Source organism: Aulonocara stuartgranti (genome assembly GCF_965226115.1).
Source record: "Aulonocara stuartgranti genome assembly, chromosome: 3".
In the NCBI taxonomy this organism is placed as follows: Eukaryota; Metazoa; Chordata; class Actinopteri; order Cichliformes; family Cichlidae; genus Aulonocara; species Aulonocara stuartgranti.
This window is the reverse complement of record NC_138941.1, coordinates 73,595,060-73,612,611: the sequence shown is the minus strand read 5'-3', so window position 1 is coordinate 73,612,611 and position 17,552 is coordinate 73,595,060. Positions and strand designations below refer to the sequence as shown.

At 42.5% G+C, this 17,552-nt stretch overlaps 1 protein-coding gene across 8 annotated transcripts in view; it reads left to right on the top strand.

Annotated features, from left to right (window-relative positions):
* Positions 1–17,552, top strand: part of LOC309703501 (butyrophilin-like protein 2) — a 522,068-nt gene that overhangs the window by 491,732 nt on the left and 12,784 nt on the right. Inside the window, exons 1-3 of one of the 8 annotated variants that reach the window (XM_082528376.1) lie at positions 10,058–10,223; positions 12,476–12,826; positions 15,134–15,241. The exons of 6 other annotated variants lie outside the window; for them this stretch is intronic. In XM_082528376.1, coding sequence (XP_082384502.1) covers positions 10,190–10,223; positions 12,476–12,826; positions 15,134–15,241 — 493 coding nt within the window. In that variant the 5' untranslated portion in view covers positions 10,058–10,189. Of the gene's footprint in view, positions 1–10,057; positions 10,224–12,475; positions 12,827–15,133; positions 15,242–17,552 lie in introns of those variants that run through there. One more of the 8 variants, XM_082528386.1, reaches the window with a different exon arrangement.

The window sequence follows — 17,552 nt, the reverse complement described above, 5'->3', positions numbered from 1 at the left end:
TGCTTGCTATTAAACATGCTGCAGTCTGCAGTAAACTCCCTGCCACAAAGCTTTGAGTCTCCTCCAAATGCACCTGTAACAAGGTCACCTGCAGAAATAACTGTGTCCACGGGCAGAGTCACCAACACTCTGCACCAGAGCTAAACCTGCTTTGGAGCTAAAAAGCTGCTGTCAGGGTTTCCTGCAGAGCTTCAAATGTGGAGACTGAAAGCTGTGGACAGTTTCTGTGGCTGGATTATTTCATATGTGTTTGTTTCACTTTCAAAGGAAAGTGTTGGAATAAATCAGGTGTGTGACGCACACTTTACTGCAGATTGTTCTCAATGTAACACAAAAAGCAATCAAAATGTGATTGATCCTGATGTGCTTGTTGCTTCTAGCAGTGTTGATGTATTTGCACAGAGAGGGGGAGATGTTATCAGAGTGTGTAAGTGATCAGATCTGATGCTGAATCATGTTCATGTACAGTCAGCTGATCCTCACAGTTCAGTTTGTAATCATGCAGCTCTCCTCTGATAAATCCTGAGCTCCACCTGAGTCTCAGTCCTCAGGACCTCACACAGTCCCAGCAGCTTCTATCAGCAGAGTTCTCCCTGATATCACAAACATATTGATCCTCCTTCAGCCTCCTCTCATTCATCTGTTTCCACAGAGAAACTCATCAGTGAAACCTGAGCTTACTGTGGATTATTCTGGTGGCTCCATCACTCTCTGCCTCACACGCCCTCATCTGCTGCTTTCCTCTGATTGGCTGCTCTGACAGAGTCATGATTGGCTGCATGTTTGTATATAAAGCAGCACGTTGCTGGTAGATCAGCCATCAGCTCATGTTTGTGACTGCAGCATGGCACCAGTTTGCTCCTCGTGTTTCAGTCCCAGACTGACCTGCAGCTCTTTAGTAAATTCAGACAGCAGCTTTGTAACTGTTAGTAAATCTGACCATGAATATCATTATGACACCTCTGACCACTCATTCTGTCTTTATTGGCTTTCATACATGAAACACGCTTAAAGTCACCATTGAATCTAAACTGGATGAAAGCAGCTGTGAGTCACTGCAGCAGCTCTGTGCCAACAACCAACCAACACCTGGGTGGAGTCCCAGCTGAAGCTGAGAGATACTCAGAGACAGAAGCAGCTGTATGGAAGCGTTCTACAGGACGGCTGACACAAAGCTGATGTTACTGATGTCTCCTAGATAGATCTCATGGACCAAAGGCTCTCTGTGTCATCTCGGCTCCAGCTGAACTAAACTGAGAGTGAATTTGGGCTTTCAGGGAGGGGTGAAAGCAGATTCAGGTTTCATCATGTTTCTGTTCAAAACATCAAATCAAGCTGAGGGGAAGTTGTAGAATCCTTCAGAATAAAAGCCTGACTATTCAGAGCTCCAACATTAAGAAGAGCAAAGTGAACCAAGGTGGGTGGAGGCAGCAGAGAAACTGTAGGGTGGAGCTGAATGCTTCATCAGTGGGATGATGCAGCAGATTTCCTCCACCTTGCACAAACTGTCCTGTTAGTTATTATGACTGGAACATCCAAAATGTCTCCAGAGGCTCCGAGTCCAGCTGAACATGTATTAGTGTTTAGAGTGGAACTGAGGTGATAGGGACTAGGACCTGGGGGACGTCAGTCAGTGACGGAGCGGTCAGCAGGTGTGGACAGGTGTGGACAGGTACTTGATGGAGTGTTTCCTGCTGGACTCCATATGATATGTTAGCAGAGAGGATCTGGCTCCTGATTGGTTGAAGTGGAGCCCATCTGCTGCAGAAAGATGCCTCCTGTCCCAGAAAACATTGAAGTTGTCTCTAAAGCCCAGGCTGTGGGAGTCACACACAGAGGAGAGCCAGGTGTGGAGGCCGAGCAGCCGCCCAAACGCCCCACGGCCACAGGTGGGAGTGGGGCCGCAGATACAAACACTACGGTGGGCTTGTTTCACAGCCTCACAAAGACACACAAAGTCCAGTTTGAGGAAGTGGGAGCGCTGTTTGGAGTCCGGTTGGTGCCCATGTGGATAAGGATGGTGTCGGCCTCCGGACGGGATCGTATTCTGCCAGGAAACTTGTCTAAAACGTCCCAGAGCGTCGGGCCGGGAAAAGACAGAGCGCACGCCTCCTTTATTGTGAAATTCCTCACCATGGTAACTGAACACATCAGCTGGTCTGCAGCAGGTCATGTTCAGAGTTTGAGGCTCAAAGTGTCCCATTTTCACTGATTGTTTCCCGACGACATGCTTCACGTGTGATATGGATCCTCTGCTGAAGGAATCTGCTTTCTATCCACAACCTGTTGATCCGTGTCTGACTAACAGCAGCGCAGGAAGCCCTGCAGTTACAGAGAAACTGTCTGAGTCGCATTGTTGCTGCAGTTTACCTGCAACTGCTGTGAAGAAAAAGTCTCACTGTGTTTGTGTTTGGTCCTAATCTGCTGCCTGTCTGTTTGACATGCTGGATTTCCAGCTGATCGATGACAGATTAGAAACTGATCAGTCTATTGATCACACAATATTCCATCAATAGAACTGATTTGACTTTGATTTGTGTAACAAAGTGATTTCCACGTCTCCTTCATGATGTGACAGTGTCAGAGCTGAATGCACTTGTAGAGTATCATGTTTTTATGGCTCACATTTAAAGTGTTGCAGCTCTAATGTACAGCTGTCATATTAGAAATAGAAGCAGCTCTGATTTTAGTGCTCAAAGAAATCTATGAAGTGATGAATTCACACATGAACAGTTTTCTGCAGCGTTCCTCTCGGCCTTATTTGCAGCTCCACTCTTGTTTTTGCTCTAATAATTATTTCTCTCCATGAGCTGTTTCTCTGCCTGAAGGAGGCGCCACTCCATCGCTTCATTTAGTGCAGAACAAGAGTCACATGATGCTGCTCTGAACACCAATCACACTTTGTACAGCTCATGTTGTGTTTGTTGTCCTCTCAGTGTGTCAGGTGGAGGTGGAGGAGGGGGCGGAGTCTGTCCAGCTGCCCTTCAAAACCACACAAAACCTGCCTGAAGATGCTGCAGTGAAGTGGTGGTACAGTTCATACAGGAAGGTCCACGTGTATAAGAACGGCTCTGACCAGCCTGAAGAACAGCACCAGGTTTACAGAGACCGAACGAAGGTGAATGAAGACCTGCTGAAAACTGGAGACCTCAGTCTGACCCTGAAACAGCCCACAGATGGAGACAGTGGAGAATATGTGTGTGATGTCTGGAGGAACGGACGGGTTAGATTCAAAACAGTGCAGCTCAAAGTTAAAGGTTTGTTTGTGTATCTGTGTGTGTGTGTGCGTGTGTGTGTGTGTGTGTGTGTGTGTGTGTGTGTGTGTCTCTGACTGTCTTGTGTCTCCTCTGCAGGGAGAGTTCAGGTCCAGGATCAAACAGGGGACATCAGGAACAGAAGCAGCTCCATTGATCCGACTCCTCTGATGGCTGATCAATCAGTTTGATCTGTGTGTTCTTTGATTATTGATCAGTGATGTCAGAGTGGAGTCAGTGTGATGTTGTTGTTGTGTGTTTGAGACTTTTAGTGTCCATGAAGGTCTCTGCTGCCGTAGATCCTCTGAACTGTGACAGAGGTCTCACTCTGGAGGAAACTCTCAGCACTTTCCAGCAGCTCCTCCATCATGGAGGACGTTCCCTCACTGTAACAGGTGGAGGAGAGAGGAGAGGAAGCACAGGTGGATCCTCTGAGGAAGAGGAGCGTCCTACAAACCACATGATCACATGACCAGAGGGGCGTGGCCTTCAGTGGTAGTAATAAAGGAACAGTCCACATGTTCCACTTTGAAGGCTCATGTAGTTGCGAATTTCTGTTCCAAGCTTTGAAAAAATAATTCTTCCACTTCTTAATGTGAGCTGTTCAGATTTATGTCTGACTCGTACATACAAACAAAAGATGTCACGGTCAAAAAGTATTTGCTGCTACAGCGCACATTTCCATTGCCATCCTGGCTCACTCTAACCTGCTACCACACATGCGCTGTAATGTTTTCTTACCCGACACAAATTAAACGCGCAGCATTTATTCTCTAACAACATATTATACAAAATCAAACATGTAACATAATAACTGAAACAGTATCAAAAATATTTCTCTATAGATTGGCTCTAACAGCTCATCTTGTTTCTCTGGCTTTTCTTGTGTGTCTGTGTGTCTTTGTATGTTGGATAGAGTCATGTGACCTGCCCAGGGACTACACATGGAAATGAGCAGTTTAGCTCATTATCCTGATGTCCATGAACATGAACACTGTCCCTGTCAAACAAATCCAGATACAAAGATCAGATCTACTGAGCATCATCAGCGTGTCAGCTGCTAACTGCATCTTCAAATGAATAAATGTGTCTGATCAGCGGTGATAAGAAGAGAGACGCTGAGCGAGTGACATGAAAAAGACCTTCATTTATTTGAATATCAGAGTTTTTAATGAATTACTGCATAAACACTTGAATTACTGTCTGAGCTTCCGCAGTTTCCTGCTGCGTCCACTGGGTGGCAGTAAAGCTGCAGGTTCCTCACCTGGTGTCCCTCAAAGTTAATTCAGGGTGCAGTTTTGGCTCCAACATTTTGAGGACTACACTGTCCATGCTCATTGTTCACTTTATTAGGAACCTATTCCTGCTGTAAAGCTGAAGATTATGTAAAAATATGACGAATGAAAATAAAAAACCTTCTGATCAACTAATGTAGAACAAATCAGTGTATAAGAGACACTCATATCATGCTGATATTCAACCAATACCAACACTGCTGTCAGTACTATTGATCCATGGATCGATACAGCCTGGACCTGAACAAGCTTTATAGAGGAGCTGGTGATCACAGTGAGTGAAGCTGCAGCTACAATAGCAGTGGACAAATAACAGTTATAAATTTTCACAACACATGAAAGGCAATAACTGTTTGAAAAATGTATTTTTTCCTCCTTCCTCTGATTATTGTTTCATGGATGTTATCAGCTTGCTGTTCTGATGAGTTCACAGCAAACATGAAGCAAAGGTCCTCCTCGTCAGTCGTGCCACTAATGGAATATTCTCTCCGAACAGCCAACAGGACAAGGAGAACTCCGACCGACAGCTGGAATCAAGTTCCACAAACATCTTTTCACTTCTTACAACTTTGGGGTCCTTAGGGACTAGAAAAGCGCTATACAAATACAGGCCATTTACATCTCTGTCCTCTATTTCTGTTTCTGTGATTCAGCTTCTAATATAATATAATATAATATAATATAATATAATATAATATAATTAGGAGTGGGAATTTAAGGCGGTAATTATGATTAAGTCATTTGAAAAATATAACACGTAAAAGAAAACGCATTTAATGACACTTTGCATTCCAAGCAAAAGGGAACTTTTGACAATGCTAGATGTCCTGGTATACCGATTATGCTGATGCACACATAGGAGCTGCAATAATCTCAGATGAAGTATTGTGAGTCCGATGGGTTTGTTATTTTTTGCACTAAAATGTTCAATGATCACACTGTTTTAGCCTAATGTACAAAATAATGTTGGCTAAGGTTACTCACTTAAAGGTGAAGTTGGTCAAACAACCTTTTATGTTTCTGTGTTATTTTGTAAGAAGAAAAGCTCCAATTTATGTTCAAATTTAATCATTATTATTTAAAGGCAGTATCATTTTTAAAATGTACTTAAAGCACTTAAAATAGCACTTTAAATTCAAATTCAAATTCAAATTTTTATTTGTCACGTACACAGTCATACACAGTACGATATGTAGTGAAATGCTTGGACAACTGCTCGTGACCTAAAGAAAACAAAAAAGGAAAAGGCTATGAATAAGATAGGAAATAAATATGAAAAATTAAAAAGGGTAAATTTAACTAGGAAGGAATAAAATATAAATTAAGGTTAAAAATGAAATAACTGTACAACACACTGGGAAAGAATAAGATAAAATATATAAATTAAATTGAAAATAAAATAACTGTACAACAAAATACACAATATAGAACTATATAAGAATGTATGAAGAAAATACACAAGAAGTATAAATAAATATATACACAATAACAGCAGCAGTGATTTAAGTGATGAAGTGAAAACAAAGTCCAGAAAGTCCAGTGTGTGTGTAAGAACTATATGTGTGGGTCAGTACTGTGTGGTGGTGTGATTGAGAGACCGTATCGCCTGCGGGAAGAAGCTCCTCCTCAGTCTCTCTGTGTTGGTCTTCAGGGAGCGGAATCGCTTTCCTGACCTCAGCAGAGAGAACAGTCTGTTGTTGGGATGGCTGAGGTCCTTCACGATCTTCCTGGCCTTGGTCCAGCACCGCCTGCTGTAGATTGAGTGCAGGTCAGGGAGCTCGGAGCAGATGGTGCGCTCAGCTGACCGCACAACCCTCTGTAGAGCTCGTCTGTCCTGCATGGTGCTGTTCCCGAACCAGGTTAAGATGTTTCCCGTCAGGATGCTCTCTATGGTGCACGAGTAAAAGTTCCTGAGCACCTTGGAGGGCAGTTGGAAGTCTCTCAAGCGTCTGAGGTGGTAGAGACGCTGTCGGGCCTTTTTCACCACGGTGTTGATGTGACAGGACCATGACAGGTCCTGCGTGATGTGAACTCCGAGGTATTTGAAGCTGTCCACTCTCTCCACTGGGCACTCGTTGATGACGGGGGTCTGGTAGTTCCTCTCCTGCTTAGTGCTGAAGTCCACTATCAGCTCCTTTGTCTTACTGACGTTTAGAAGGAGGTTGTTCCTCTGGCACCAGTTCTCCAGATTCCTAATCTCCTTCAGGTAGGCCGTCTCGTTGTTATCAGAGATCAGGCCCACCACGACGGTGTCGTCAGCAAACTTGATGATGGTGGTGGAGCTGGTAGTGGCCACACAGTCATATGTGTACAGAGAGTACAGCAGGGGGCTCAGAACACACCCCTGGGGGGCTCCAGTGCTGAGAGTGGTGGAGGCTGAGACATGTCCGCCCATCCTTACTGCCTGTGGTCTGCCAGTTAGGAAGTTGGAGATCCACTGACACATAGATGAGCTGAGTCCCAGATGCTCCAGCTTGGTGGTGAGTGTGGAGGGAATTATGGTGTTAAATGCAGAGCTGTAGTCTATGAAGAGCATTTTAACATAATTCCCCCTTCTAGTGTCCAAGTGAGTGAGTGATGTGTGGAGGAGATGAGAGATGGCATCGTCTGTGGAACGATTTGGACGGTAAGCGAACTGTAGTGGGTCCAGTGTGTCTGGTAGTGAAGAAATGATGAAGTCTCTGACCAGGCGTTCAAAACACTTCATCACTACTGAGGTGAGGGCTACAGGGCGATAGTCATTGAGAGAAGCAGGGTGGGGTTTCTTCGGGACAGGAACAATGATGGACTCTTTGAAGCATGTGGGGATCACCGACTAGTTTTAAGTCTGCCTGATTTTGGCCAGAAATATTATTTTTGTTTCTCTGCTTTGAATTGAAATGCCATTTAAATGCTTTGTTTATGGAAATTTTAACAATAACCTACAACACAACCTTCGTGAGCATTATTTGAAGTGGGTTTAATAAACACAAAACAATGTGGAGAGAAATATCCCAGCCAAACACTAGGATGGTCTCTGCCCAACAGCCGCCGCCCTGGCATCTTATATACACACAGAGAAAGAAAGACCTTGTTTTCTGCTTAGCGGTCACCTAGAGATTATCCCTGATAAGCAGAAGGAGTCTCACTATCTGTTTAAGTCTAAGGAGCATGGAAAGAAAAAAGCACCTGGACTTCCTTAAGTCGCTTAAAGACGTTTCACCTCTCATCCAAGAAGCTTCTGCAGTTCTAGGGTCAAATGGTGGAGAGTCAGAGAAAACGGGTGTAGGTCACAACCTTGGCTGATATAATGTAATATGAATGTTTTACATGTGCTGCTGTTGTGTTGATGGTGCAGAGATGCTGCAAAGAGTGTTTGTGATATCGAGCACAAAGATGTCTCCGTGCTTCAAGATTCAAAGTGTTTATTGTTATGTGTCACAAGAGAAAAGGCACTTCTTTGTGCAATGAAATTCTTTCTTTGCTGTCCGCCCACAGATGCCGATTAATATATACACTAGAAATAGAACATATAAATACAAATAGTACAAATAAATAGCTGAAGACAGAAAAGGAGACAAAATATGGAGATTTGAAACAGATGTGTGCAAAAGACCTGTAGCTTAATATGCTGGCTTAATATGTAAGTTGACCTGATGTGCAAAAAAAATTATTATTACTGTTCAGAATGGGTCAGCTGTTCAAGAATCTGATAGCAGTGGGGAAGAAGGAGTTAGTGAGTCTGGATGTTCTGGATTTCACACTTCTAAACCTTCGTCTCGAGGGTGAGGTCCTTAGCGATGTAGACGCCCAGGTACCTAAAGCTGCTCACCCTCTCCACTTCTAGGCCCTGGATAGACAGCGGTGGGTGAGGCCTCCTCTTCTTCCTCATGTCCAGTATCGTCTCCTTTGTCTTGTCAGTGTTGAGGGTGAGGTTGTTGTCCTAACACCATGACACCAGACCGGCCTCCTCTCTCCTATAAGCCGCTTCGTCTCCTCCAGTGATGCGACCAATCACAGCAGTGTCGTCTGCGAACTTCAAAATGATGTTGTCTTTGTTGGAGGTGAAACAGTTGTGGGTGCACACGGTGTAGAGGATGCAACCTTGTTGGACACCAGTGTTTGTAATAATGCTGGCTGAAGTCCTGTTGCCGATCCTGACAGACTGAGGCCTGCCAGTCAAAAAGTCCTGTAGCCAGTCACATAGGGTGGGGTGCAGGCCGAGTGTCGCCAGCTTGTGAGTGAGTTTGTGTGGGATGACAGTATTGTTTTCTTTGTCTTTGTTTTCCGAGTGGGAGAGTGAATAGTGAAGGGCAGCAGCGATGATGTCTGACGTGGACTTATTGGACTGGTAGGCATACTGCAGGGGGTCCAGAGTGTCTGTGATGTTGCTCTGGATGTAGGCCAGCACCACTCTCTCAAAGAACTTCACAATGATTGGAGTGAGTGCAACTGGTCGTTCAGTCTGTGGCTGGTGTCCTCACCGAGTGTTGTTCCTGCTGTTTGAGGTGGATGAAGCTCCTGAGACGGAGCTGTGAAGGAGCACAAACACCTTCAGACTCTTTCTCACATAAATGGAGCCAGAGTGCAGATGTGTTCCTGATGTTCACTCATTTGATGTTTGGAGGATCAGTGAGTTCAAGTCCACACTGAACCTCTTTAAACAAAGTCCCAGAGCAGCATCCAAAGCTCACTTATTCTACTTTGTATTTTCTACTGACTTTTATTTGGATTTCATTTGGACTTTTTCTTTGGCTTCACTTCAGTTTCAGTGAGTTTCCTCAGAGGATTTTCTTCTTTCACTTTAGTTTGGATTCTTTCAAGTGTTTCCTTTTGATTGGTTTCAGTCTATCTCCAAATAAACCTTACCTTGATGACTGAGTAGCTGGGTAGTGCAGTGGTAAAACTACACATCTTTGAAGCAGGAGTTGCAAGTTTGATTCCCACCCAGTATCCAGTAATGATCCTGGCTTCACCCCTCATGCTAACCAAAAAACCCTGGAATGGCGTGGCTTTGTCTGCAGCACAAACACAAGAACATTTCACTACACATCGTTCTCTGTATGATACTGTATATGTTTGTTGGAGCATGCATCAAGACAGTTTAAAAATTCACATTTTTATTTATTATGGCAGAATGATTGATAGGACCAGATGGCCCTGCAGTATAAAGTGATCTGGGAGAAACACCACTGTATATCAGTGAAGCAGCAACATGTTTTTGTGGTGTTGCACTTTGTAGACGGTCCCTGAGCACTTCTCTCAAACTCAGCTGCACCTGGAGACAAGCAGGGTTTCTTTCACCTCCACCTTAATGTTGGGATTCAGATGCTGATGGTGTTCTGATAACCTTTCTTATCTGTTATTGATCCAGTTCAAATATGTGGCATTATTTCAAACTTATGTGGTTCTTTCAATAAACTCAAACCAAATGGAGGCTCTGCTCTTTCCACGGTGAATCACGCACCCACGCCCTGGAGGGTTTATCAACTTCAAGTTCAGCCTCTGAGCATGTTGAACCAGTTTACTGGATCACAGCCCAGCAGGAAATCCTCTCTGTTCGTTAGCAGTGAGGCAGGAATGGCAGAGTTTTGAGATGTGGATTCACTCAGTTATGAGCGGAGTGATCAGGACTCTGTGTTTGCTGTCCTTCTTTGAAGGATGATGAAAAACTTGCTGTCGTTCCTGCTCCTCGGTAAGAAACTCCGAATATATTTAAAAGTCTCGAAGTGAGTAAACTGCCTATTTCAGGCAGGAAATGTTTACAGCAGCCATGGAAATATGTTTCATGGATGCCTGAGTAAGAGTCAGTTACTGGATTAGAGTCTGTTAACTTTATTGGTTAAATTATTTAGTTTTAAGCGATTCTACAAAGTTTTGTTTTGTGCAGATGCATCACAGTCAGTCAAGTAGAGGGGAAGAGGGGGACGTGTGTGTGTGTGTGTGTGTGTGTGTGTGTGTGTGTGCGTGTGTGTGTGTTGGGGAAAGATCATGAGTACAGCAGAAAACAGAAACAGGTTTATCCACTTGAGAAAGAGCAAGAGGCTGAAAAGACATTTAACATTTAATTTGACTAATATTTTCTTTCTGTTTCTGCACAGACATTGAGATAAGAACATTGTCAGGAATTCTTGTGATCATGATAATTTGGGCATGTGGTAATCTGATATTGTGACCGTCCTAATCTACATAATTAGTGTTTTTGCCAAGGTCCGGAGTCTGGTGACTCCATGTTTGTGTTTTTTGATTACTAATATGCTTCGTTTCATTCGTTTCTGGATATATTTTGGTAATTCCTCCTCCTTAGGTTTTGTTCCTGTGCTGTTAAGTGTTTCATGTCTCTAGTATAGGTTTGGTTCTCTTTATTGATTTCTGCTTGTGTTATATTTATAGTTTCTAGTTTTCTGTCCCACGTTTAGTTATTCTCATGTTGCATCAGTTTCCCTAGTCAGTCATGTCTCCACATCACAGTGTGAAGTCTGCGTCTTTGTAAATGCCTCTTGTTTCCTCTTTTATTTAGACAGTCTTGCATCCCACGTTCAGTGTTTTGAGGTTTGCTTCCTTTGGTTCATCATGTCAGATTATGTTCAGCTATGTCTCCCTCCTGTTGTGTATTCCCTCTGTTGTGGAAAATCTTAAATAAAATTGCAACCACCAGATGAGCATCTCTTTTGAAGTGAGGTTTACTAAAAAAAGAAAAGCATAGCAGTGGAGAAAACATTCAGGTCAAACACCAAAATGGTTGTCTGAATATTGACACCGCCTGAAACTCTTTTATACCTTCCCAAACACTCTCAAAGAAAGAACATTCCACAGCACATCATATATCCATGTGCCTTCAGTCCAGCTCATCCTTGACCCCCTGCCACTCTATGGATGGATCTCTTGAACTTTACAATGGGCCCTCTGTGAAAGTGCAATAAACCCACTTGTGATAACATTATACATGCATACATACAACTGGTGACAGCAGTGATCTTGCTTTACTAAAGTGATATGATTAAAATATGTGATTAATACATCAGAAAAGAAATCTTCCACCACACCTCGTAGCCCTCTGTGTATATATTGTGGGTGTTTCCTTTGTTCCTCGTTGGGTTGTCGGCCATTATTTGATTCCTCGTGGTTCCAAGTCCCCAGGTTGCTCCAATTTCCTCTATTGTGGTTTTCTCGTGTTTAGCTTTCCCCTGTTTAGTTAGTTTTTCTTAGTTTCCCCTTCCATGTTGTTTTAGTAGCTTTTTTGTGCAGTTTTTTTGTTCTGTTTATCTGCGCTTGGGTGTACTTCTCTCCACATGACCTGCCTTTGCCAATCATGAGTAGCCTGGGATGATTTCTTGCCCTAAATTATTTTCTCACTTCTTATGCAATTCAACAAACTGACCACATTCAAAAAGGGAAAGTTTTTTTTGCCTTTGCCATCAGAGCATCATGACAGTGAGATTACCGGACAGAAAAAACAGCGAATCCACATTTTTGCCCAGATTTGGCCTCTTAAAGGCATGTGGGCCTAAACTATTGATCAGCTGTTAAACAGCCTGTTTCACTTTAAGCGTTGTTTTCAATAAATTAAATGCTCAAAAAATGTTTTGTCTCACTCCCATTTCTTCTTGTTGCATGTTGAAGCTCAACTTGGAACCTTGTTAAGATCCAAACATGAAAAATACGATTTTTTGCCATTTTTGAAGTGTCTTAAACTTTGGATCAGGACTGTAAAATAAAGACCAGGAGGAGGTGTATATTCCAACATTAACTGTAGACTTAGCAAAAATCATTTATAATTAAATACACCAAATGATTTTACTCTCCTGAAATGAATAACAGACCATGTCTTGCTTTGGTGGAATACATCCTAAAGACTTCTTCAAGCCTTGTGAGGTCTTGCTCATGCTGGTCTCTCTGCTTCCTGCACAGCATGGAGTTCATTTGTGTTTCTGTTCCTGTCCTCAGTTTCCCAGCATGCCCTGGCTGTGGTGGTGGAGGTGAATGAGGGGGCAGAGTCTGTCCTGCTGCCCTGTGAGTTCTCAGGTTTAATACCTGAGAATGACTCCACCGTGATGTGGACTCACGAAGATCTTTATAACAAATCTGTCCATCTACGACGAAAAGAAGGAGATGATCTTGGAGAGCAAAACCAGGGTTACAGCGGGCGCACATCGATGAGGCCTGATGCTCTGAACACTGGAAACTTCAGCCTCACTCTGAGAAAACCACAACTGACTGACAGCGGCAACTACACCTGCTCCATCAGTGATGGAATAGAAGAAAGGAGACTGATAGATATACAGCTGCAGGTCAAAGGTCAGACACAAACCCAAATACTTGCTGTACTTATAGGTCAAAAGTCAGCGCTATGGACAAAGGTCAGGGGTCAAACTGAAGGGAATAATTGGTCAAATGTAAGGCAAAAAAAAGCAAAGACAAAAATGACTGGGTAGGTGGAGAGATTGAGTTGGAAGGGTTTTTCTTTGGTGTTTATTCTTCGCCCATCTATTTTTACACCACTCTGAGAGCCTGATTCTGCTGGAGGGTCTTTACCTTTTAATATTAAGCGCCTTGAGATGATTGTTGTTCTTCTCTTGTGGTGAGTGAAGAGTGAATGATGGCAGAGATGAGTGGAAGTAAGGAAGAGAGCCAATATTTCACAAGTGCTGTAGGCAGAGGATAAAGATGAGATGTGGCCGGCTTTGATTTATATATGAACTCAGAAATGTCAGATGTATTAGGAACATGAAAGGTTCAAAATGGAGAAAAGGGTCTGAAGAGGAGATAGACACAACATTCGAACTGAGTTGCTGGTGAATGTTATTAATGAACGTGGTGAAGAACAGCATCAATGAGTTAAGGGTTTCAGATGAATAGAAGTGTGGTGGGTAGACCTCAGGGCGTTGAAGACGTTTGTTGAGAAGCGAAAACAGGATCCTGGTGGTTTAAAATGGAGCACTGTAACAAAAAATAATTTCCCCCAGGGATCAATAAAGTATTCTGATTCTGATTCTGATTCTGATTACCTTCATAAGAACTGAGTTGAAGATTTGTTATTACCGTATTTTCACGACCATAAGGCGCACTGTGCTAAAAGGCGCAGTCTCAGTTATGTGTGCCATTACTGTATTTAACACACACACATAAGGCGCACTGGATCATAGGGCGCATACAAGTACCATATGCGTATTTAAAAATAAAGCAGGAGCAAAACAAAGTTTGGTACTCACATTTTTATCATCAATCAAACCCATCGAAGTCCTCATCCTCTGTGTCTGAATTGAACAGCTGCGCTAAATCTCCATCAAACATGCCAGGTTCACTTTCTTCACTGTCAGAGTCACTTTCCGTGCCGTGCGGCTCCTCGGAAATGATGCCGGCTTTTGCGAAAGCTCGAACAACAGTGCCAGCAGACATGTTAGTCCAAGCATCTACAATCCATTGGCAAATTGTGGCGTAACTCGCCGGGCGCTGCCTTCCACTCTTGGTTAAACTGTGGTCTCCATCGGTCATCCATCGCTGGATGTGTTTGTCGCCGATGTGTTTGCTGCAGTAGGAGCAGAAGATGGCCAGCTTTTCCTTATAATCCGCTGGAAGTTGCTGCGCTACCGTAGTCCTGGTCCGGATGGAAAAATGGCACCGTTTCATAAAAAGTGAAAGTGAAACTGCTTTTAGCCGAATGGTCACCGTCGAAACGCTTCTCCCGCTCGTTCTTTGCTCGATGATCGCCTTATGTCCGCGGAAACTCAGCTGCGTCTTCTTGACCTGTCGGAGCTTGTTTTCTAGCTTCCTCCACTTGCAAACCATCGATTCATTAATCTTAAATTCTCTCGCCGCTGCTCGATTTCCATGTTCCTCCGCGTAGCTGATGGCCTTCAGTTTAAACTGTGCTTCGTAAGCGTGTCTCTTTGCCATTTTCAGGGTTGTTAAAACAACGGTGTCCTGCATAACGCACATACCTGTTCTTTTATACAGGTATGTGCAATAAAGTCAACGCACACACTTCACCCTTTAGCGTTCTCATGGTGTTCTCTACTACGTCCTCCTTACAACACAAAGGGCGCACTGCGCTATAGGGCGCGCCGCACTTTTTGAAGAAAATCTAAGACTTTTAAGTGCGCCTTATGGTTGTGAAAATACGGTATATAATTCTCAAACACGTAGCTTAAAGCAGATAACTGATAAGCTGGAGAGGAAATGGCATATCACAAAATTAGAAGATCATCATTTAGCCTGGAGAAATAGTTTGTTGCTTCATAAGAAAGAAAATTAGAACACCTTAGTATTGACACACACGTCTGTGAATATATTTCTAATGTATTTTTTACTTTTTCCATTGGTCAGCAGTTACATGAAACTGTTAAGGGTTTATTTGTTTTGTTTTAAGAAATGTGTTGGAATCAGCGTTTCTTATTGTAACCAGAGATTTTAATGATTTGACATTTATTATGATCTCTCAATTGTTGGTAACCATAGCAATAGTTCATAGAGTACAGTTTAGCTGCCATTCAAAACAAAAAGAGTCAGAGAATATTTTTATATGATTAGAGGATAGAGTTAGAGATCAGGAATGCAGCTGTAGGTCAAAGGTCATGTTGCTATTTTCTTTATGTTTCTCTACAGAACAGTTTCCATCCTGGGCCACAGCTCTCCTGGTTCTCCTGGTTCTCCTTGTTCTTCTTGTGGTTTCTGGAGGTCTTCTTTTTTATTTCCGGCACTATTTCATGTCAGGTGAGTGTCTCCTACTACACTACCCATAATACCACTGGTTAGCAGGAGTCATCTGGTGGCTCCTTGACTGTTCAGAGCAGACACATGAGATCTTCATGGTTTCTGTGCTGATGTGTGTGAGACATGGCCGACTGCGGAGGCTCAGTCTGTCTGTTCTTCTGCTCTTCATCCAACATGTCTGCAGCGCTTTACAGGACGCTGCAGACTAGTTACCAAAGAACGAGTCAGGAACACATCAGGAACAAACTGAGACACAATCTGACTGAGACTAGCCCCTTTTCCATTAGTTACTTGTCCATTAATCGGATCGACTGGTTTTACATTGCAATCCAGTACTACCCAGAGTGTGTGGTTGTCATCATAGTAATGCTGCAGATACAAATACAGCATCTTTCAATTGCTGCCTCATTCTTGACAGGACCATCACAGATAACTGGTGGATTCCTGACTGATTTCTGGCTGACCTAACTCTAATGACATCCTCCACTTGTTATGTGAACAATGTTACCATGAATGTTAACAGCATTTATGAAAACCAGTGGTAATCTCGTGTGCATCCACTAGGGAGAGCAGTGCTAATTAAAGTTCATTCATGAGCTCTATAAATATAACAACAGGGGTTATGCACACTGGACAAGCAGAAAGCAAAATGTGATGTTTGCATTCTACGGTTATTGATAAATAATGTTTCATGAACATGAAAGCATGGCATGGCAATTTTTTCCCCAATAAATTAACAGTAATGGGAGTAAAAATCACAGTCCTGCCTGCTTACTCAAGTTGTCTGCCATGTAATCTTAGTACAGTATAATACTATTGTGGTTTATTTTTATACTCTGTTTCAAAAACCAACTCCAAATCCAACAACTGGTACATGTACCCCAAATAAGAGCCCAACCTCCAGTATGTATGTATTTAGTTATGATCAGAATCAGAAATACTTTATTGATCCCGAAGGAAATTATGGGTTACAGCAGGCAGCATGCTGGTTGGCGCATGCGCACTCACAAAGGAACCGTCCAACCAAACATACTTACACAACATCACATCGGGGAGACAGGTCAGAGAGGTAGGCTGAAAAGAAAAACAGCGAAAATACACAACATGAGGTAAGAGGGGGAGAAATAAGCTCCACCCAGACTGAGCTCCTGATGGGAGAACAGTTTGAGAACAGAAAAAAACACCTCAGCACAAAAGCACATGACAAACAACAGGGGTGGGCGAGAGTAAGCCAGTGTAGACAGCATATCCAGTTCTCCAGCATGCGCTGGGCCCAGACCTGCCGTCTGACCTCGGCTTTGGAGATAAGCGTTCATCATATGCATCATATCATCATCATATGCAAAATTTATGGGGAAGAATCGTCTGAATCCTGAAGATGAATAAATAAATAAAAACTTTAATAGCACAATTTGCTAAAATGTATTAAATAAATGTCTTAACAGTAATTTTACTAATAATGCATGGATTGCATTGTTTTAAAATGCAGTAAACTGACGACTGTGAACCCCTGTATTTTTGTTTAGCTTTCCTTACTTGCTCTGTACATCTCAAACTTAAGTGTAACTTAACAAATATATATACAAAATATACCAAGTAGAAATTTCTACTTGGTGAAATGACCTGACAGAACATGCTGACACACTTTTTTAACAAAAATATATAAAACATCTACTACATGAAAGACAAAAAAACAAAAAAAACAAAAACAAAACCCAGAACGACACAATTAAAAACAAGTTGTTTGTTGTTCCCATTTCCAAAGACCCAGGCCAGCCCCCATGAAACATAGCTCAAAAAAGCTGATAAGAGTTACACACCCACGCACATCTATCATGCTCAATCAGAATCAGCGTACTTTATTAATCCCTAAATTATGTGGGTTACAGTTGCCACAATCCAGTAACAGTAACAGACTATTAACTAGACTAAACAATATGTTACAGATTTACAGATTTAAGAAAAAGCACAATATATACAAATCACTCAATAATAGATATCAAGGACTGGCAGAGGTAAGTTAACACTGGTCTAATGCTTTCATTTAGCTTGAAAAACATTCTCCAAGGAACAACTTTGAAACACCTTCATAAAGACAGCAGAGCACTTAAAAGAAGAGAAACTAGATAAAAGTCTGGCCTCTGAAATAAACAATATAGAGAAATTATAAGATGCTGAAGACTTTTAAAATTTGTAAAAATTTAAATAAATCTAAAGAATAATTTCAAATATTAAATTGAATCTAACAAAAAAATGAAGGCCATGCTCATAATTCAAACCGGGGTCTTAGCAAGTAACAACCCAGAAAACT